Consider the following 22,957-nt stretch of genomic DNA (forward strand, 5'->3'; position numbering starts at 1 on the left):
CGCCGTATAACCTGCCTCCGTGGTTGTGCATGAAAGAACAATTCATGTTCCTCACAGTCCTCGTGCCTGGCCCATCAAACCCAAAGATGAAGTTGGACGTATTCTTACAGCCATTGATACACGAGTTAAAATCTCTGTGGGAGGTTGGTGTGAACACTTACGACATATCGTTGAAGCAAAATTTCCAGATGCGAGCAGCTCTGATATGGACTATCAGTGATTTTCCAGCGTACGCTATGTTGTCTGGGTGGGGTACAGCTGGGAAATTGGCATGTCCACATTGCATGGAGAATACAGAAGCATTCACTTTGCCGATGAGTGGAAAACAATCGTGGTTTGATAATCATCGGAAGTTCTTACCTCCTAACCATGTGTTTAGGAGAAACAAAACTTCATTCTTGAGGAATAAGACATGCAATGTTGGTCCACCAGAACAAAGATCAGGAATACAAATCTTGAATCAAATCGAGGGGTTAGGCTTCGTGAAGGTTACCGAAGACTTCGATGGCAGGAACGCTCAACTCGCCAAATATCAAGATGTAGGGTGGAAAAAGAAAAGCATATTTTGGGATCTACCCTATTGGAGACATCTTTTGATTCGACATAATCTGGATGTCATGCACATTGAGAAAAATGTGTTTGATAACGTGTTTAATACTGTCCTGAATGTGAAGGGGAAGACAAAAGATACAGAAAAATCTAGAGAAGAATTGAACACCTTCTGCAAGCGGAAAGAGTTGAAGAAAGTGGATGGAACTCGAGGGTATCCGAAAGCATGTTATACGCTTGACAGGGAAGAGAAGAAGATCTTACTTCAATGGATCAAGAGTCTTAAGTTTCCCGATGGGTACGTGTCAAATATTAGTAGATGCGTTGACATGAACGCCCTGAAGATGCACAACATGAAAAGTCACGACTGTCACGTGTTCATGCAAATCCTTCTGCCTGTTGCATTTAAAGAACTTCTTCCTAAGAATGTTTGGGAGGCAATTACAGAGTTAAGTTTCTTCTTCAGAGAATTAACATCCCGCAACGTGGCCATATATGACATGAGAATACTGAGTGAGAAGATAACTGTTACTCTTTGCAAACTTGAGCGTATCTTCCCTCCTAGTTTATTTGATTCAATGGAGCACCTACCAGTTCATTTGGCAGATGAGGCACGATTGGCTGGTCCAGTGCAATATCGGTGGATGTATCCTTTTGAAAGATATTTGAGGACATTAAAAAATCATATAAAAAACAAAGCCAAGGTTGAGACGTCCATCGCCAATGCATACTTACTTGCAGAAATGTCAACCTTCTCTTCGTTTTACTTTGAAGATCAAATATCTACAAAGTGGACAACTTTGCCTCGCAATATTGAGATGCCCGTTGCTGAAAATGATGATCCTCTTTGTCTCGCCATATTCAAACCTATTGGGCGTTCACTTGGCCGAGGGACGAAGAGATACATGGATGAGCGCGAATGGCTTGCTGCACACATGTATATTTTGAGCAATTGTGCAGAGGTTGCAGAGACATATAGCAAGTGAGTATTCTCGTTCAATTTACGTATAAGAAGTGTTCATCATATATAGGTGTTAACATATTTATTTGATTCTTTGTATCCAAGGATCTTCAAGGAGGAAAAACGATATGCAAATCCTTACATGACTGATGCAGAGTTTGAAGTCGCGTTTCACAACGAGTTTATTGTGTGGTTTAACCATTACGTAAGAGACGATAAATTTATGTTAAATATACATTTACTTACTCTAAAATTGGCTAGCAAACTTAAATGATATTTGTGTGAAACAGGTTTGTCGTCCTTGTAACGACGAGTTGAACCCTTATATTAGGTCGCTTGCAGCTGGACCATTAAGGGAGATTGAAACATACTCCGGCTATTTCGTGAATGGCTACAGGTTTCACACAACTGATCATGATAGAGAGAGTGCGACTGTGAACAGTGGCGTTTGCATAAAAGGCTCGGTCTATGGTAGTGATAGAGATGTGCTAGACTTTTATGGGCGTCTGCAAGAGGTTTGCGTGCTGGAGTATCCGGGGTATCCAATTAAGCAGACAGTCTTGTTCAACTGTGAATGGTTTGACTTGTCGGCTCAGGGAACTTCTATTGATACAGACTTCAAGTTAGTTTCACTGAACCACACACGAAGATATAAGAAGTATGATCCCTTTGTTTTGTCGAGTCAAGTAGTTCAAGTGTTTTACTGTCCCTATCCCAGTACGAACCAATCAAAGAAAAATTGGTGGTCAGCATGCAAAGTCAACGCAAGATCAAAGGTTGAAGTGTCTACTGCAGCATCTACATCAACATTAGATCAACCATTTCAAGAAGAAGTGGTTACTATTATGCCTACTCACACAAGTGTAGGCATTGAACAACCACTTCTCCTTCATCCCCTCGGTGGAGTCGTTGAGATTGAAGATGACGATGAAGCAGAAGACGATGATTCCCCGTTGACATCTAACGATAGTGATGATGATAGTAGTGATGCTTATGAATAAATGTAAATGCACAGATGACGTTGAATTTGATTGCAAATTTGTTATGTTTGTTAGTTACTGTTAATGTTATGTTTCGCTATATATTTGTTAATTTAATTGTATGCAACAGGCATCATGTCTACCTCTCGAGGTTTCTTGGGATTTGGGGGGCGATCTGGCGTTAATGCGCCAGAAGCTACAGCAGATACATCTGATGGGTCTGGGACGCATATTTCTGGGACTCCCGAGACTCCCCATGCTTCTAGTAGTTCACGGGCTAGAAGACCTAGGGGCCCTACAGCTGCCGCTATCAGAGAGAGAGAGGTTAAGGCACCTGATGGGAGGACGGTATTTCAGAGGCATCCAACGACTGGGTAAGTATTTTAGTTAAAATTACTGTTTCTCGTACACCATGATTAAGTGACAAAATTACTTGTACACAGTGTTTTGTTGGAGCCCACTGGCCTGTCCAAAGCTTGCACGAGCACATTTAAGATGTTTGAAAACCCAGGCGGGTACACATGGAAGTTGACGCCCCCGGCGATGAAGGATAAATTTTTTGATGAATTACAGGTACAATTAAATTTATAATACATATAAATATATCATATTAAATTGTTAAAATGTTTGATATTAAATTAATTCTCTTTTTTTCAACAGAAAGAGTTTATGTGGCAGCCCGATGATGAGCGTGACGTGAGGAAAATGTGGTAGACAAAAGCCCGCAAAAGGTACTCCGACATGATGAGCGACTACAAGACAGATCTCAAGCAGTGTATCCGCCAAGGGAGAGAGATGTCTAGGCCCGTCTGGATGACTCCCGATTTTTGGACTGGACTCCGGGATTACTGGCATCAGCCCGAGGTTGAGGCTGTTTCAAATCGAGCACGTGCCAACCGGATGTCTGAGCCCGATGGGGAGGGTACAGGGATCAGTAGGCATGTGGGCGGGTCCCAGTCGACTCGTATCCTGCAGCAGTATATGGTATGTAATTAACAAATAATTAAGTATATAAATTAAATTAATATATTGACTAATATAACTTATTTATCTTATATAAATGCATCTACAGAGCTTGGATCCTGGTACTCCCCAGGATGCACCGAACTATGCCACCTTCCTCCGCCTCCACACGTACGCCGACGGAAGTTATACGTCGGAGAGAGATGCTAGAATTGACGTAAGTGTTTAAGTTTATTCAAATATTTAGTGAATGTATTTATTTTCTAACAATTATGCATTGTTATGTATGTATTAGGCCGAGGTTCATCGACTGGCCGCTGCCACAGGACGACAGGAGCGGCTAGACGAGGTGTATTTGGAGGTGGTGCAAATTGATAGGTCACGGATCTACGGCGTCGGGAGTGCCGGGCAGAGTCAGGCTAGTAGGGGGTCTATCCGCAGCACGGGCAGTTCTGCGGTGTCTCAGCAGCTTTATGAGACACGGATCTCCACGCTGGAGGAGCGATTGGCGGCAGAGCAAGCACAACGCCAACAGATAGAGGACCGCATGGCTCAATTGGAGGCGTTTATGAGGATGTATAATGCTCAGCCACCTCCAGGGCCTGATGCCGATGATGATGATGATGATGCTTAGAATTATTAAAACTATATATTTATGTTTTCAAACAAAATTACATTTGCACTTTCTTTTCAAATTTATGTTTTATTGAACTATATATTTCAAGTGCTTTAATTATTAAAACTATATATGTTTTATATATTTATGGCAATGATGATGATGATTGCATTTAACATAAACAAATAAATTCAAATCACATTATAATAACCAAATTAAAACACTTTTGGTGTATTAATGTTAAAAAAAAAATAATAATAATTAATTAATTATTAAATATTAATTAAATATTTTACCGACGATAAAAATAAGGACCGAAACGAACTCGCTCACTAATTAACAACATATTTCAGGTATTATCTCCACATATTCAAAGATTATAATTATATGAGTGAGTATATAGCATTTAAATGAATTAATAGATGTAGATATATCAATAATACGAGTGTTCTGTACTGGTGATCACTCGAAAAGAATTTCAAAGTTAAGCGTGCTTGACACAGAGCACAAGCAAGATGGGTGACCCACTGGGAAGTCGGGTCGCCGACTGGGAAGTTCGTCTAAAGTATGCAATACCGTATAAATACGGAAATAAATTGTGGATATACAATATACAATAAAATAAATAAATAAATAAATAAATAAATAAATAAAATAAAATAAAATAAAATAAAATAAAAAAATAAAATAAAAAACATTACCGTGGGCAAAACGCCGTCGGTAATTACCGACGGCAATTTGCCCTCGGTAAATACCCGGCCATCCTCCGGCATGACCCACCGGCCGGCGGTATCTTGTTACCGACGGCGTTTCGCCGCCGCTATTTAGCGGCGGTAATCGCCGTCGCTAGTTTTCCGGCAAGGTCAGCCGGACTCCGGTGGCTCTCTACCGACGGCAAAATAGCCCTCGGTAACTAGCGGCGGTGTATGCCGCCGCTAATTCTCCGGCTAGGCTCCGCCGTTTAACGGCGACAATTCCGGCGGCATCGCCGCCGTTAACTGCCGACGGCGGATGTTCGCCGCCGTTATTGTCGTTGCCGACGAACCTTTTAGCGGCGGGAGCTTGCCGCCGTTATCGCCGCCGGTAACACTATTTACCGGCGGCCGTCTTTTGTTACCGACGGCATTTAGCCGTCGGTAATCAACGCTTTTTTTGTAGTGGGACACTCTTTTACCTGGTATTGTAACAAATACCGTCATTTCTATTGAAAGCAGATAAGAACAATCATACATATATATTTTAGGAGAAACATGAGTGGATACTTTTGAAATACTAGGCGAGGTTCTTCTGATTCTAGTGATCTTTTGGACTGATTTTCAAGTTTATCTTATACGATCCCTTCGTTCTTATAAAATGTATCTAATTTATCATTTTCATTTGTCCACCTAAAATATATCGAATCTATTTTTGATAATTTTTTCACTCACAATAAAATGGGACCCTTACTCAACTCACAACACATTCAACTACTTTATTAAAATTCATGTCATTTGAAAAAGGATGGATGGAGATGCTTCTGAGAGCAACTACATTGGTTGAGTCGATACTTGACTCATCAATGCTTTGGGACCACTTATGAGTCAAGTGTTGCATTGGCTTGACTCATCATGCATGTTGACTCATGTGAATTAATTTTAGATTTTTTATTTAATTTAAATGACACAAATTTAAATAAGATAATTCCTTAAATTAAAATTACATTAATTTAAATTATTAAAATTTACATAATTTTAAATTACTTAAATTTAAATTAGTAATAGAACCCAAACTGTAGCCCATTAATATAAAAATTGAAAAATAAAAAAAATTATATTAATTTAAAAAATTGAAAATTAAAACACTTAAAAAACTGAAAATTAAAATAATTAAAAAATTAATCATAATGAGTAAAATTGGATCATTTTAAAATTTAACAAAACTCAACTATAGGCCATTCTTATTTTTGTCTTCTTCTTAACAAAAGTCCAACTATCATTTTAAAATTTAATAAGATGGATCATTTTATTAACTCTAGCATATTTTTGTGTCTTCGAGCGCCGCTTCATATTTTTTCTGTCTTCTTCTTTTTCTTTTCATTCTTCAATGGCAGCAGCGAAATCAAGTATGAATTTTTTATTTTTATTTTCGGCGCTTGTCATACATGCGCCCCCATTTCGGCCGAAGGAACCTAGCTCGTTGAGATGAGTTGAGAATCGAGTCGCCCAATCAAGTCAGCCGATGTGGATATTCTGAGAAGTCCTGAGGGCGCCAAGTCCCATTATTCTTTCCGATACTTAACAATCTTATCTTATTTATCATAGGAAAATTAAATTTGTCAATGTGGCACTGTAGAATTCAAGCATTTTGAAATTTCTCGATTTTCCTCCAGTCTCATTTTTTTCACAAGTCACAACTCTTATGACGCATTAATTTATAATCAAACTCCAACTTGAAAAAAACCTATATAAATACTTGTGTATAGAATATCATTCTATATATATTTCCAGCATCAATTTAATTTGACCAATTAACTTTTAGTTGGACTTGGCCAAATAAATAATTATATTTTTATTAAAAGATAATCTAATTCATACTAGTAATATTTTAGCAAATCTTATTTATAATAGGAAAATCAAACTTGCCAATGTGACATTCTAGAATTCAAGCATCTTGAAATCTCTCTATTTTCTTCATTCTCATATATATATATATATATATATATATAGGGAGAGGTTCAAATAAGAACCACTAATTAAAATTAGAACGGAGAACCATTTTAAGCCATTCGATCATCAAGATATACGGTGGATGCATCATCTTGGTGGATGAATGCAGATCCTGGGTTCGAATCCTGAAGGCAGCAAAACATTTATTTTTTTCGGATGCATTAAATTTAACAATGAATGCATTAATTTATATAGTAGATGCATTAATTTTAATGGTTCTTATGTTCTCACGATAATTATGGTTCTCACTATAACCGCACCCTATATATATATATATATATATATATATATATATATATATATATATATATATATATATATATATATATAGGGTGTGGTTATAATGAGAACCGCACATATCGTGAGAACATAAGAACCATTAAAATCAATGCATCTGCTATATAAATTAATGCATTCGCTATTAAATTTAATGCATCCGAAAATAATAAAAATTTTGCTCCCTTCAGGATTCGAACCCAGGATCTGCATTCATCCACCAAGATGATGCATCCACCGTAGATCTTGATGATCGAATGGCTTAAAATGGTTCTCCGTTCTAATTTTATTTAGTGGTTCTTATTTGAACCTCTCCGTATATATATATATATATATATATATATATATATATATATATATATATATGGTGCGGTTATAGTGAGAACCACACTTATCGTGAGAACATAAGAACCATTAAAATCAATGCATCTACTATATAAATTAATGCATTCGCTATTAAGTTTAATGCATCCGAAAATAATAAATTTTTTGCTCCCTTCAGGATTCGAACCCAGGATCTGCATTCATCCACCAAGATGATGCATCCACCGTAGATCTTGATGATCGAATGGTTTAAAATGGTTCTCTGTTCTAATTTTATTTAGTGGTTCTTATTTGAACCTCTCCCTATATATATATATATATATATATATATATATAGGGTGGGGATCTATAAGGAATCCCCTTAGTCTAAAGATTAAGGAATTAATCTTAATCATAGAATCTGAACAGATTAATGGTCAGGATTACACCTAATTAATTATTAATCTACCTTTTTTTCTGAATAACCTAATAAATATTTAAAAAAAAAACGAATGGGGGTGTATTAGTCAATTTGTCTATTCAGAAAACTGTCATTCCTAAATTAACGTCAGTAATTTAGGAATTTACTCTCCCTCTACCCACTTCTTTCGCACACCAACCCACCATTTCTGAAAACCCTACACCAGACGGCGATTCATCTCCAATTGCAACGGCTGGCTTGGATTTGGCAGGCGATATCACAGTGTAAGTTTTTAGGGTTTAATTTATATGATTTGGCCTGCAATATTGTGGCTTTGGTTCATCTGAATATACGCAGCTTTATTCACTTTGGCAGGCGATTCCTCTCCAACTACAACAGCGGCGCTTGGAATTGGTCGACGACTATTCAGTTATCCGGCGGCGAAGCATTGGATTTGGCCGTCTGAAACCGTGTAAGTTGTTCTTGTTAGGTTTTAGTGTTTGATTTGTTCTTGTTGGTTGGTGAATAACGTTTGGCGGCTGCGAAAATCAACGATCGAATAACGATTTTAGTGTTTGATTTGTTCTATTCAGCCCACATCAAGAATTGGGAACCGGTCTCTGCCTAAATCTCTCGCAAATGTTGCACTGACTTTCAAATCACTTTCTTTCTCATCTCAATTGCAGACATTCTCCCTCAAGTAAGCTAATTTTTCCCTTTTCTTTTATGTTTGATTGTTTTTACTAATGGGCTCCTTAATTTTCCCATTTATTCGTTTGAATCTGATCAGTTTCTTTGGGTAATGTTTGAATGTCTTGTTTCAAATTTGATCAGAAAATAAAGCCTCCTTTAATAAATTATTTATTCGCATGATGCACCAGAAAATTATTCATAAATTTCCTACATATGAATGGTCAAAGAATTGCCTTTTGCTGCATTTCCAACTTTTAAACTTTTAATACATCTTGTGCTACACATAGAAAACTAGTGAAATGACCTCATCTTTTGTCACTTTCTTAGCATTTTCTGATTTTTTTTATCAGCTGCACTGCATGCACTTAAAAAGCTTCCTGTCAAGCCATGTTTTATATTGCCACATAAGGGGAATTTCCTACGTATATTCTTTAACTTTTTTAGTTTATTCAAATAGATTTGATCTTTATTCATTAGATTATTCTGTGTTTGAAGAAGATAATAATTCTTGTTGTTTTTTAGTGGCACTGCTAAGCTGAAGTTGAATTATGTTTTCAGATAATAATTTAGCAAAACCACAATCCTTAGTGATTATTTCCTTAATCTTAGCTAAATTACTTGAACCCCCAAATTTCTAGGTCTCGCCGATTCGTTCGATTTGTGGCTGAATTTCAATTGTACGCCGATATCTAGCCGAAAAACGAAGAGCTTTTGGACAATTTTCTCATGGGCTTGCGAAGGCGTGCAAATCCAGTGTTCTGATTTGCTTATTTTCAAGTTCTCATAGGTTGAATTTGTATTTTTATTCGAAATCTTATAGTGACATATTCACTATACTGTATTCATTGAGTATTAGTTAATTTATTCAGTTTTTTGTTTTACTTATTCGGTTTATAACAATGTGGTATTTGATGAATTTTCAATATTATTCACTATAATTTTAGTGAATTATGCTTATAGCTTATGTGATGTTTTCGTCCATATTTACACATTTGTAGGCGATTGATTCCTTATTCACATAAATATGATGTTTATTCGGTAAATTTTGAACAATATTCAGATACAATTTATTCATGAAAAATGCTACTTTATTCAACAAAATAGTTACCTTATTCACAATTTATGAGTATCATATAAATTATTCAGCAAACTATTATCCTTATTCGCATAATTATGATTTTTATCACTACAAAAAAACGCCGATTTAGCGGCGAAAATTACCGGCGGCGGCACCGTCGCCGGTGATTACCGGCGGCTCACCGACGGCGGAACGGACGACCCGTGTTTGTCAAAATAGCAGCGGCATTACCGACGGCAATATTGCCGCCGGTGATTACCGGCGGCGGCGCCGCCGGTACCAATAAAATGAATTAATTTATATACGTAAATAGGTTACCGGCGGCGATGCCGCCGCTATTTACCGGCGGCGTGGGGCCGCCGGTGAGGTCCGGCATTAGAAACACCGTCGTCCGGCCACAGTTGCCGGCGGCGTTACGGCCGCCGCTAATCACCGGCGGTATGTGCCGCCGGTAATCTGCTAAAAAAAATTATTTCTTTTTTTCCCTTGTGTTCATTTTGTTTTTGTTATTTTTTTCGTTTTCAGCATTGAGAATTCACTCATCAATCATCACTAATCCAAGATTCTTAGTAAGAATCTTATAATTATAACTTAAGAATGTTAATTTGATTAGTGATTCACTCATCAATCATCCCTAATCCAAGATTATTACTAAGAATTCAAGCTTCTTAGTAAGAATCTTATAATTATAACTTAAGAATGCTAATTTGATTAGTGATTCACTCATCAATCATCACTAATCCAAGATTATTACTAAGAATTCAAGATTCTTAGTAAGAATCTTATAATTATAACTTAAGAATGCTAATTTGATTAGTGATTCACTCATCAATCATCACTAATCCAAGATTATTACTAAGAATTCAAGATTCTTAGTAAGAATCTTATAATTATAACTTAAGAATGTTAATTTGATTAGTGATTCACTCATCAATCATCGCTAATCCAAGATTATTACTAACAATTCAAGATTCTTAGTAAGAATCTTATAATTATAACTTAAGAATGTTAATTTGATTAGTGATTCACTCATCAATCATCGCTAATCCAAGATTATTACTAAGAATTCAAGATTCTTAGTAAGAATCTTATAATTATAACTTAAGATTGTTAATTTGATTAGTGATTCACTCATCAATCATCGCTAATCCAAGATTATTACTAAGAATTCAAGACTCTTAGTAAGAATCTTATAATTATAACTTAAGAATGCTAATTTGATTAGTGATTCACTCATCAATCATCCCTAATCCAAGATTATTACTAAGAATTCAAGATTAATTCTTAGTAAGAATCTTATAATTATAACTTAAGAATGTTAATTTGATTATTGATTCACTCATCAATCATCGCTAATCCAAGATTATTACTAAGAATTCAAGATTCTTAGTAAGAATCTTATAATTATAACTTAAGAATGTTAATTTGATTAGTAATTCACTCATCAATCATCAATAATCCAAGATTATTACTAAGAATTCAAGATTATTAGTAAGAATCTTATAATTATAACTTAAGAATGTTAATTTGATTAGTGATTCACTCATCAATCATCGCTAATCCAAGATTATTACTAAGAATTCAAGATTCTTAGTAAGAATCTTATAATTATAACTTAAGAATGTTAATTTGATTAGTGATTCACTCATCAATCATCGCTAATCCAAGATTATTACTAAGAATTCAAGATTCTTAGTAAGAATCTTATAATTATAACTTAAGAATGTTAATTTGATTAGTGATTCACTCATCAATCATCGCTAATCCAAGATTATTACTAAGAATTCAAGATTCTTAGTAAGAATCTTATAATTATAACTTAAGAATGTTAATTTGATTAGTGATTCACTCATCAATCATCGCTAATCCAAGATTATTACTAAGAATTCAAGATTCTTAGTAAGAATCTTATAATTATAACTTAAGAATGTTAATTTGATTAGTGATTCACTCATCAATCATCGTTAATCCAAGATTATTACTAAGAATTCAAGATTCTTAGTAAGAATCTTATAATTATAACTTAAGAATGTTAATTTGATTATTGATTCACTCATCAATCATCGCTAATCCAAGATTGTTACTAAGAATTCAAGATTCTTAGTAAGAATCTTATAATTATAACTTAAGAATGTTAATTTGATTAGTGATTCACTCATCAATCATCACTAATCCAAGATTATTACTAAGAATTCAAGATTCTTAGTAAGAATCTTATAATTATAACTTAAGAATGTTAATTTGATTAGTGATTCACTCATCAATCATCGCTAATCCAAGATTATTACTAAGAATTCAAGATTCTTAGTAAGAATCTTATAATTATAACTTATAATTCAAAAATACATTAAAACTATCAAATTAAAATACTTATGATTAATAAACTATATTGATAAAAAAAATTAATTTTTTTTTTAAAAAAAATTAAAAAATAAATTAAAAAATAAATATTTATTTGCCATAAAAATACGGGCGGCACGTGACTGGTCCGTAATTAACAACATTACTTGGATATAATCTCCTCATATTCAAATGTTATGAATATATGATATATATTGTATTTTGAAATAGCCTTTAAATGATTTAATAGGCAATAGATATATCAATTATACGAGTGTTCTCTACTGGAGACAATTGAAAAGGAACTTCAAGGTTAAGCGTGCTTGACTTAGAGCACAACTAAGATGGGTGACCCACTGGGAAGTTCGCCTAAGGTTTGAAATATTGTATAAATACGAAAATATTAGTGGAGATTAATAAATAAATAAATAAAATAAATAAATAAATAAATAAATAAATAATTGAAATAATTATATAATTTAAATAATTATTTCATTACCGGCGGCTATGTGCCGCCGCCGGTGTGGTGGTGGTGATCACCGACGGCAATGCTACCGCCGCTGGTTACCGGTGGCATATAGCCGCCGCTGATTACCGGCGGCAATGACCGCCGGTAAACGTTCGGGAAACCACCTGAGCTTCCCGAGAAACTCCACCGGCGGTAGGGCCGCCGCCAATCGCCGGCGGCTGAGCTTCGCCGCCGGGATTCACATCTCCGACGAGATGAATACCGGCGGCAGGGTGCCGCCGGTAATGCCGCCGGTAATTGAATCGCCGGCGGCCGTCCCTTTTTTACCGGCGGGAAATGCCGCCGGTAATCACTTATTTTTTTGTAGTGTATTCAGTACGTCATGAACAATATTCGAATACGATATATTCATGAATAGCGTTACTTTATTCAACAAAATATAATTCTTATTTGGGTACGTTTTGAACAATATTCAAATACAATATCAAATATATAATACGGTTAAGGAATTCTGCGCTCTCCTTAATCCGGGGTCCTAGGTGGCATATCTAAGAATTCACCATTCAGAATCCCTGCAATTCTAGAGCTTCTAGCTTAATATCATTCATCCTACGTGGCAAATTAATTCCACATATACTATTTTATTTTTATTTTACATTTAATTTTCAAACTATCTATAAATCAAATTAAAAATAGATCTCACGAAAACCATCAGTAATGGCTCCCACCTCCCACCCCCACCGCAATTCGCTTCAACTCACGCCGCCGCCGTGACAGCCGCGATTTGCCGGCCACGCGATCTGCCACCTCCATCCTCCCCCTCCCCCGCGATTCGCCCCGCCTGCCCCAGCCCGCGAAATGCCACCTCCCACTTTGATTCGCCGCTGCAACTCCCACCGCCACTGCCGCCATGACAGCCGCGATTCACCGCGCCGGTCACCGTTCGCGATCTGCCGTGATTCTTCCTATCCAGCCATGGTAAGTATTATATTTGTTTCCTTATTTAATAACGCGTTTGACTACCGTAAGTATAGAATGATTATGGTGAGCTTTATAAAGAATAAATTTTGGAAAGAAAATCGCAAAAAAAAAAAAAATGGAAAGAAGTTTAACAATGAAAACTTATAACCTAGATTTTTAGCTATAAATTCTTTAGTTAAATTGATTTAGGCCGCATCGTATTTTTACAGCCAATGCTAGGTATCTTTCTTCTTCTTTTGTTGTGTTTCTTCTTCTTCTTCTTTCTTTATGGTATTGGTAATATGTTCTTTTTGGCTATGAATTTGTGGGTCGTAAATGATTTTAGAGTTCTTATTTGTGTCCTTTACAGTTTGGTTTGTATTCTTTATATAGTGTATCCTATTTTGAAGATTTTCTTTCTTTCTCTATTAATCGATTTGTTTTAAAAAGTTAGCCTTTCTTCTCTGTGTAGCTATTTGAAATCTTGAACATGGTATTTACCCATAATTTATGTGGTTTTGTTGTATGGTTTCAGGAGAGATTGAGCTTGGAATTTAAGTGAGTCTAGAACCTTCGATCTTGGAATTTCAATTTGAAATACAAAAATAGAAAGTGTTTTCTTCCAACTAGGTTATGTCTCTGTTAAGTGGGACTAGATTTGTGGCTAACATAATTTTGCATTCTTAACCATGATATTATTGTTACTTATGGTTGATATGCTATATTGCCATTTGTTTATTGGATTTGTTTTCTTATTTTGTTTGTTTTATGATACATCTGGAATATGCTTATAACAATAAAAGAAAATTATGATACTGAAATATTAAGTATTTTACATAGTGAATAATGTTTTTATTAGAAATATGAGTGAATTAAAATTAGTTTACTTCAATGTCAATCCCTCCATTCATTTTTTGACGTTTAGAAACTTAACAAGTTTTCCAGTTGCACTGATTAAAACTGGGTTGAGCATTTTATCCCATACTGATATCTAATGTGCAATTGGTTATGCCTTGAAACTGTTAATATCAATGTGTGTTGGAAATTTAGTTTTTTTTTTTTTCAATACATCTAATCTAAACTTTTTTGTAGATGATGAAACCCAAATATAGTGCTGGTGTTTGTCTGTGTGATAACATTATGTAAATCATCATTAAATATGTCAATAAATGTATAAAAATCTTAGATATAAGATTACAGTAATACATTTTCAATAAATATTTTTAAGGGGTTGCTTTGTTTTGACTTTTAAACCAAGGGACTCTCATAAAAGAGGAAGTTGAGATTTTTGAAACGTTTCTGGAAAATTCTCAATTGTGAAGTTTACTATATAATTTCACTATGTTAATATTATAGATGCATGGATATTAAGATTTAATAGTGAGGTCTTCTATGATCCATCACATTGTTGTTTATTTAGATATACTATAGATTTATTGGGGCTACAAATTTATTGGTGAAATCACAGAGAAGCACAACGCAGTTATCCGATCTCTGAGCAGATTAAACCTTGATATGATTATCAGTGATTCAAAGAACAAGAGGACCAAACAAATTATTTAAATGTACATAATATGCAGCCAACTTGAATCCCCTCTCCACAATCAGCGATCTACTCAATTTCATGCTGGCTTTCGATTAAAGAATCGACATGGATGGTAATGGAGTGCGCAAGCTTAATTCGAAAATATGGGAAACAACACCAATGGAGTTCGAGAAACTGGTGGATTCGATGAGAAAGAGCTGCTGGTGACCCTGTAAGAAGGCTTGAGCATGTACTTCTTGTGATCGTTGATCTGTTGAAGGAGCACAAGCAAGAGAATCTCGGGCACGAATGTGGCATGTCGCGACAAGGACTGAGAGACGGGGCGAGAAGGTTGATTGGGGACACTTGCTTGATCCATTTGCTTGATCAGTCGAGCATGCTCCAACTTTTTAGTTTAGGCACAAATTCATTATAAGTTCTATGTTTAAGGGATGCTTTAATCATGAACATGAAGAGTTAACTTCATGCTTCTGTTTGTCATTTAATACATCACACAAGCTAATTACTTAAATCTGCAGGTGCTTTATTTGATTGAGCCAATTGATGAAGTTGCAATCCAAAATTTAGAAATAGGAAAAGAGAAAAAAATTGTTGACATAAGCAAGGAGGATCTGGAATTCAATTTTGAACAATTCCCTACGAATTCTCATATTAGCTAGCTCTATCTCTCCTTTTAAAGTCGAGGTGGGTATCAGGGCATGAGATTTGATAAGGCGACACTTTCTATTATTATGTCAAGTTGATAAATTTAATTCAATTAATATAATGAAGTTTTCTACATGTTGTGAGGTAATTTTGAATATTGTTTTTCTATTTTATTTTTTATGTTATGCTATAGGGATAATCGACTTTCTATGATTAATATTGAAATGATTTTACTATTAAATTTTAAAAATATTGTTCATTTTTATGAATTTTTTTGCAGGTAAAATAGGTGGAATAAAAAGGGTGAATGAATGTCTTTTATAAAAACCTTTTTTATTTTAATTTTACATGTATGTAGACATTTTTTATTAGTATAATAGTTTGACATGACATGTTAATATTTTTTTTATAATGATCTCCGTAATTTATAAATATATTATGAAACAATTTCTACATTTTTTTTTATAAATAATAACATCAAATAATTCCCATCGAAATTCCACGGGTTACAGACTAATATTTTTTTTAGTTGTTCCAATGGGATTTGTTATTTATCTTCTTCTTTTTTGTCACACAATTCTTACAGTATAATACATTATTTTTCAAGTTCATTTCGTATTTTTTGTATATATGTTTTGCTAAGTCATGTTAGGGTACACTTTAGTTTGATATATAACGTCGACTTATGTCATGTTAACACTTATTTTATTGAATAATATTTATCATTTATAAATATATTATGAAATAATGTGCACTTTTTTTTTTATAAATTATAACATCAAATAATTCCCGTCGAATTTCGACGGGTTACACACTAGTAATTATTTATTATCACACAAAGAACCAAATTAATATGTACAGGTTTTGAAATAATGAAAAAAATAAAATGCTACATGAATTACTAATTTTATTTGAGCGATTAACAGTTAAATTATGAATAATTAATTACTGGACTAATAAAAATATAAATTAGGTGATATTAATTTATTCACATAATATTAATTTGTGAATACACATTAAAATAATTTGAACAAATAAAAAATTTCGGATCACTAAGGATTGTGGTTTTGCTAAGATTAAGGAAATAATCAAATCTTGCCATATTATTTAAAGATATTTTCGGATCACTTAAATATGTTATGACAAATCTATCCTTTTAGTGAGTTATTAATTCAGATTATTAAGAAAGTCAAGAGCCGTTGGATTGGCAGATTTAAAGGGCCGAGATTCATTCCTTATTCTTCTTACATTTAGCTTTCTTTTTTGATCCCTTCCCTATATATATATATATATATATATATATATATTGATTTTAATCAAAGTCCATCTTGACTAAAGCATATATAATCTCAATGGTCCGGGTCGTAAAAGACATCGAGCTCTTTAGCCACACTTAACGTGAACCCCTTGTCTTTCAAATTGTCCATGCGGACAAATTGAAAATGGATGCAGATGAATTGACTTTGCACATGAAACTCGTTGAGGAAGTAAATAATCGTCGATGATGGAACTAATTTTTTTAATGTAATTTTATTTTAATTATTTTAATATTTTTTTATTATTGTATTTTATTTTAATATTAATAATATTGAAATTTTAAATTTAATAAAATATTCAATTTTATATACAAGATATTATTTTAAATGAAGTGGAAATAAAATTTTAGAAACCATTTTAAAGACCATTAGTAGGAAGTGGTTGCTTTTAAATGGATTCCACCCTCTAAAAAGCCCCAAAAGGACTCTTGAGATATGGATGCTATGCGAATTTCTCGTGACAAAAGCAATTCACCAATATCTAAGAATATATTTGGTCATTCACCCAAATTTGGACATAAAATTAATATTTTTATCATTATCACTTAACTAAATAGGCATTTTTATTTAGGAGTTATGACAAAAAAAAATACACGAATTTGGAAAAATTTATAATTTCCACATAAACTTTTAATTAAGCTAAAAAATATATGAATTGATTTTTTTGTTACAGTTTTCACTTAAGTTTGACTTTCGACGAAATTAGAGCTTAGTTGACAGTTGAAATTGAGTCAAATATATTAATTTTTGCGTTCTTAGACCCCCGAGCTTCAAAGTACTTCTCATCATCATAAGTTAGACCAATATCAGGTGAACTTTCGACTGCCAACTAAGTCCTAATTTCGCCGAAAGTCAAATTCGGGTGAAAATTGCACTTAAAATATAAATTTATGTATTATTTTACTTAATTAAAAGTTCAGATAAAAAATACTCTCTCAGTTCCGGTTATCTTGAGACTTTTTTTTTACATGGAAATTAAGAAAGTAGTGTTTTGTGTGTAGGTGAAAAAGTGAAAAATGTTAATAAATGGTAAAACTTTTGTAAAATAAAAGCATCTTTAGCCCTGACGTGAAGCGTCAGCTCAAGCTGGCACCATGAGATGGGTGACGGGCTGGAGTGCCGTCTTGGCTCGATCACGGCACGGTCCATCATGCCGAGGCATGAAGAGGGGGGTGGGCGTTCGTACACGCGCCATTAATAATAATAATAAGAAGAAATTTTCTTTTTTGAAATTCGACCGTTTGAGATGTTTTTTTCTTTACCGTTGGCTGCGAACGGTCCTTTTCCTTTTTTCTTTTTAAATTATTTTATTTCCCCATAAATACTTATTTCTCATTCTTTTCCACATTCAACACATCTCTCTCTACATTCTCAAGCATTTCTCTTCTCAATTTCTTCTCAAAAAAATTATCTCAAGTAATGGAGAAATGTTGAATGTAATTTTTGTTTTTGTTTATATAATTTTTATTTTATTTTATTTAATGAAATGTTAAATATTTAATTTTAAATGAAATGTTGAATTTCAAAATAGAAGTGTAAAAATTGGATAAAATGAAAAAAAAAAATTATAGTGCCGCTTATAGCGCCAATGCAATGGAGATGGGTGGCGCTAAGGTGAAGCCACCAATTAGCGCCACCTCTAAGTGCCAAGGACCATAAATGCTTTAAGGAAATGTCTCAAGATAAGTGAGATGCAAAAAAAAATATCTGAAAATAAATGAGACAAATGGAGTACAATTTTTTTTGATGTTAGTGTATTTTTATGCCATAACCTCTTTTGTTTATTAGCACTAAATACATTTGTACATAGAACCCTAAGATTACGTGTCATTGTTCGTGGCCTAAAATATGTGTACCCTTTCAACATGTGTTTTTTTCTTTATCGATTTCGAGAACGGCATATGTGTTACGTGTAGTATGTACCAACGTTTTATTCTAGAACTGTGAAAGTCTTTACCTTTTCTTTTAATCTTATTTTTGGAAGGAAACTTTCGAAATTGATAAATGACGATCCGAATTCTTTTCTTTGATAAATATGGAGATAAATTAAAGACGATCCAATTCTCTCCTCTCATATTGAAAAACAGTAGCAAATGTAGCATCTAGACATGTATATATCTATAGTCCATATATATAGGCAAACAGTTCATCCCATCTACTTATAAATTTTACCAGATCAAACTACACATTTACATCAGTTTTCGAGCAACAAAAGAAACCGAAAAAGGGCAAAAAAAATAGAATTCCTCCCCGCATGAATTCGAGACCCAGCTGCAATCAATCAGCGTCCAATTCCATCACACAATTTGTAGTATTATTCCACTCACAAAAGTCCATTAAACTCCTCTCTCTCCCCCCCTCTCTCTCTCACTCTCTCTATCTCTCTCCTCCTCCGCCTCGCAATTCTCTCTCATCAAATTTTTGAATCTAAGAGCCTATGGCCGGAGGGGGAGAGGGCGCCGCGGCTGCGCAAGCGAGCGGCGCCACCGTCGGTGTCCGGATCCACCCGGCGCGGCGGCTGCCGGACTTCCTGCAGAGTGTGAACTTGAAGTACGTGAAGCTGGGCTACCATTACTTGATCTCTCATTTGATAACGCTGTGTCTGGTCCCAATCATGGTCATCATCATCATTGAGGCGTCGCAGATGAATCCCGATGACGTGCGGCAGCTGTGGCTGCATCTGCAATACAATCTCGTCTCGGTCATCACCTGCTCCGCCTTCCTCGTCTTCGGATCCACCGTCTACATCATGACCCGCCCCCGACCCGTTTACCTCGTCGACTACTCCTGCTACCGCGCGCCGGACAGCCTCAAGGCGCCCTACGACCGCTTCATGAAGCATTCTCGATTAACCGGCGATTTCGACGAATCGTCGCTCGAATTCCAGCGGAAGATCCTCGAGAGGTCGGGCCTCGGCGACGAGACCTACGTGCCGGAGGCGATGCATTCCATCCCGCCGCAGCCGTCGATGCAGGCGGCGCGGGAGGAGGCGGAGGAGGTCATGTACGGCGCGCTCGACAAATTGTTCGCCAACACTAGTGTCAAGCCCAAGGAAATTGGGGTTTTGGTTGTCAATTGCAGCCTGTTCAATCCAACGCCGTCGTTGTCTGCTATGATTGTGAACAAGTACAAATTGAGGGGGAATATCAAGAGCTTCAATCTTGGGGGAATGGGGTGCAGCGCTGGCGTGATTGCCATCGATTTGGCCAAGGATATGCTGCAGGTCCACCGGAATACCTACGCCATCGTGGTCAGCACCGAGAACATCACGCAGAATTGGTATTTCGGTAACAAGAAATCGATGCTGATCCCGAATTGCTTGTTCAGAGTGGGAGGCGCGGCGGTGCTGCTCTCGAATAAGTCCAAGGATCGGCGGAGGGCCAAGTACAAGCTCGTTCACGTGGTGAGGACGCATAAAGGCGCTGATGATAAGGCGTTTCGCTGTGTCTATCAAGAGCAGGATGATGTTGGCAAGATTGGGGTTTCCTTGTCGAAAGACCTCATGGCCATTGCCGGTGGTGCCCTCAAGACGAACATCACCACATTGGGGCCTCTGGTGCTGCCTATAAGCGAGCAGCTGCTGTTCTTTGCCACGTTGGTGATCAAGAAGCTGTTGAAGAAGAACGTGAAGCCTTACATCCCGGATTTCAAGCTGGCGTTTGATCATTTCTGCATACACGCGGGAGGGAGAGCTGTGATTGATGAGCTTGAGAGGAACCTGCAGCTGCTGCCTGTCCATGTTGAAGCCTCGAGGATGACTCTCCATCGCTTTGGGAACACTTCCTCGAGCTCCATTTGGTACGAGCTCGCCTACATTGAGGCCAAGGGAAGGATGCGCCGTGGACACAGAGTGTGGCAGATTGCTTTTGGGAGTGGTTTCAAGTGTAATAGCGCTGTTTGGCAGGCGCTGCGTAGCGTCAGGCCCTCTAAAAACGGGCCTTGGGACGACTGCATCGACAGGTACCCTGTGAAGGTAGTTTCTTAGCAGATTAGAGCATCTATTTGACTCTTTACATACATTGTCGATCTATTACTCTTTTGTACTCTGTTTCTCTTCTTGTGATAATTTGGGCTTGTTATTGATGGTGATAATTAGGGAAGAATAACTTGATCACATATGTTGTCGAATGTAGCTCTTTGAGATTATATCAATTCAAAGCTACTCCATTTTTGTAATTTCTTGATCTGATCTGCTTGAATGTTTCATCATTCAATTGCAACTGAGGCATCAAGTTGAGTTTTGATTAGTCCAGGGAGACTATCATTGTGATGATCTGTTTCCAATTCTTGATTTGTGAAACGTCACTTGTTTTCAATCCACATTGCTTGGTGTATGTGTAAGCGGGCAATATCAGCCCGTTGACAAGAGGTGATGTATATATCTCAGGGGACATGGCTTAACTTTGTAGCTGGCACCCAGTAAGTAATATTATGGTTGAGGGAATGTACATTGGCCGGAATGTGGCTGTCTTGGCATGTGAGGCCTTGGATTCGACAATCATTCATGTGGCGTTTGTTTTTAACTTGTGGAGTTGGGGGGGCCGCCTTCCCTTCATTTTTGCCTCTTCACTCTTCTGGACAGATATTATTCTCTCTCCTAATCCCTTCTTTCATTGATTTTATCATTTTCATTTTTTAATTTGATGAGTGTTTGACAAATTTGTGCTCAAGCCACTAGTGATCTCATCTGATTGAGAAAACCAATCTCCACTCCAGATTTTAATATCTATTTGTGTATTGTTTATCTTGATTGATTGCGAATACCGCTCAAGGCATCAATCTCCAGGTACTTAACCTTTTTTTATGTGGCAAATTATTTTTCTTCATTGATTGCGAAAACCGGTGAAGGGACCAATCTCTAGATATTTAACCTTATAATATCTTTGTGGATTATTATTTTTTGATTAATTGCGAATACCAGCGAAGGAACCCATCTCCAAAGTCCAAATAGTAATCATAGCCGTATACATAAGTATATCTTAAATTCAGGAATTCTTTTTTGAAATCTCGTAATCCGTTAAGTTCAACTGGGACCCACTACAATATACAATTAATTGTTTTTAAGAAATCACAAAATTATCATTCAAATCAATTTTAAATTGCGTGCAAATCATTGATTCGCTTTTCAACATATGTACATTTTCTCATTTGTTGACGGAGGGATTTGTTTTGATTTATCACGTAACAAGAAGTTTACTTTCAATGATTAGTTTTAATAGATAAAAATAATAAAATTAATTTTTATTTATTTTATTAAATTAAAATTTTGAGATATTTTAAGATGTTTGATTATTTTTATCATTTAAGTTAATTTTATTTGAGTTTTATTCCATCAAAAAAATGGTATTAGAGTAATTATACTCTTAAAGATAAAAATACTCAATCATTCATTTTATTAATCATACAAAGTAACGCCTCTAAAATTATATGGCAGCCACCATAGAGCTTACCTTTAATCAAAATAAAAGTATATGGCATCCACCACAGAGCTTACCTTTAATCAAAATTTGGTGATTTATTGCTTGCTATTTCTGCAGTGTTTTACTAGTTCTTTTGGCGTCTTGTACCGATGCTGAATTACATGTTTTCTCTGTTTGCAGTTCATATTTCGTGTTTGGGAACAATATTTTCCAATTTGCGTGATCGATTTTTCCACTAAGAGCTCGTAGAAAAAGTAAGAGTTAATGACATCAGAGTAGGACCTATGGGTTAAAAAATTAAAAAACAAAAAATCATTGCAGTGATTTTGGACGTAAATAATTTATACTACAGCTCAATAAAGAACAAGGAGACATCGTAACAATAAAACAATTTTTTAACTAGTGTCTGTTAGCACACTTTTTAAATTACTATAAATTATGTATTAATAATAATCTCATCTAATTTATTATAACATAATCATATCACTATAATCTATTATAATATTTTAAAAAATATTGCGTATTATAATTTGTCACTCAATATAAACTACAATCATTGGTTGATAAAATCACTATTGCTACAATAATCTCATTTCACTAGGTTTTCTTTATAATAATAATAATAATAATAATAATAATAATAATAATAAGTTAATTTGATGGGATATTTACTTAATCATCATCATCATCATCATCATCATTATTATTATTATTAT

At 35.3% G+C, this 22,957-nt stretch overlaps 2 protein-coding genes and 2 long non-coding RNA genes across 4 annotated transcripts; all 4 read left to right on the plus strand.

The window, feature by feature from the left end:
* The first annotated feature begins 1,266 nt into the window (after nt 1–1,266).
* On the plus strand, nt 1,267–2,511 carry LOC131009777 (uncharacterized). The gene is made up of 3 exons (XM_057937185.1): nt 1,267–1,531; nt 1,616–1,715; nt 1,801–2,511. Exons 1-3 carry the CDS (start codon nt 1,293–1,295, stop codon nt 2,509–2,511), a joined length of 1,050 nt encoding a protein of 349 aa, XP_057793168.1. The 5' UTR covers nt 1,267–1,292.
* Nucleotides 2,512–7,856: 5,345 nt separating this feature from the next.
* Nucleotides 7,857–9,378, plus strand: LOC131010476 (uncharacterized). Its single transcript, XR_009096564.1, has 4 exons — nt 7,857–8,058; nt 8,150–8,246; nt 8,368–8,474; nt 9,106–9,378. It is a non-coding gene; the product is annotated as an uncharacterized LOC131010476 (long non-coding RNA).
* Nucleotides 9,379–12,855: 3,477 nt separating this feature from the next.
* Nucleotides 12,856–15,371, plus strand: LOC131010479 (uncharacterized). The gene is made up of 2 exons (XR_009096565.1): nt 12,856–13,332; nt 13,850–15,371. It is a non-coding gene; the product is annotated as an uncharacterized LOC131010479 (long non-coding RNA).
* Nucleotides 15,372–18,808: 3,437 nt separating this feature from the next.
* LOC131010477 (3-ketoacyl-CoA synthase 4-like) lies at nt 18,809–20,997 on the plus strand. Its single transcript, XM_057938017.1, has one exon. It carries the CDS (start codon nt 19,259–19,261, stop codon nt 20,804–20,806), a length of 1,548 nt encoding a protein of 515 aa, XP_057794000.1. The 5' UTR covers nt 18,809–19,258; the 3' UTR covers nt 20,807–20,997.
* Nucleotides 20,998–22,957: the final 1,960 nt, after the last annotated feature.

Source organism: Salvia miltiorrhiza, chromosome 2 (genome assembly GCF_028751815.1).
Source record: "Salvia miltiorrhiza cultivar Shanhuang (shh) chromosome 2, IMPLAD_Smil_shh, whole genome shotgun sequence".
Classification (NCBI taxonomy): Eukaryota; Viridiplantae; Streptophyta; class Magnoliopsida; order Lamiales; family Lamiaceae; genus Salvia; species Salvia miltiorrhiza.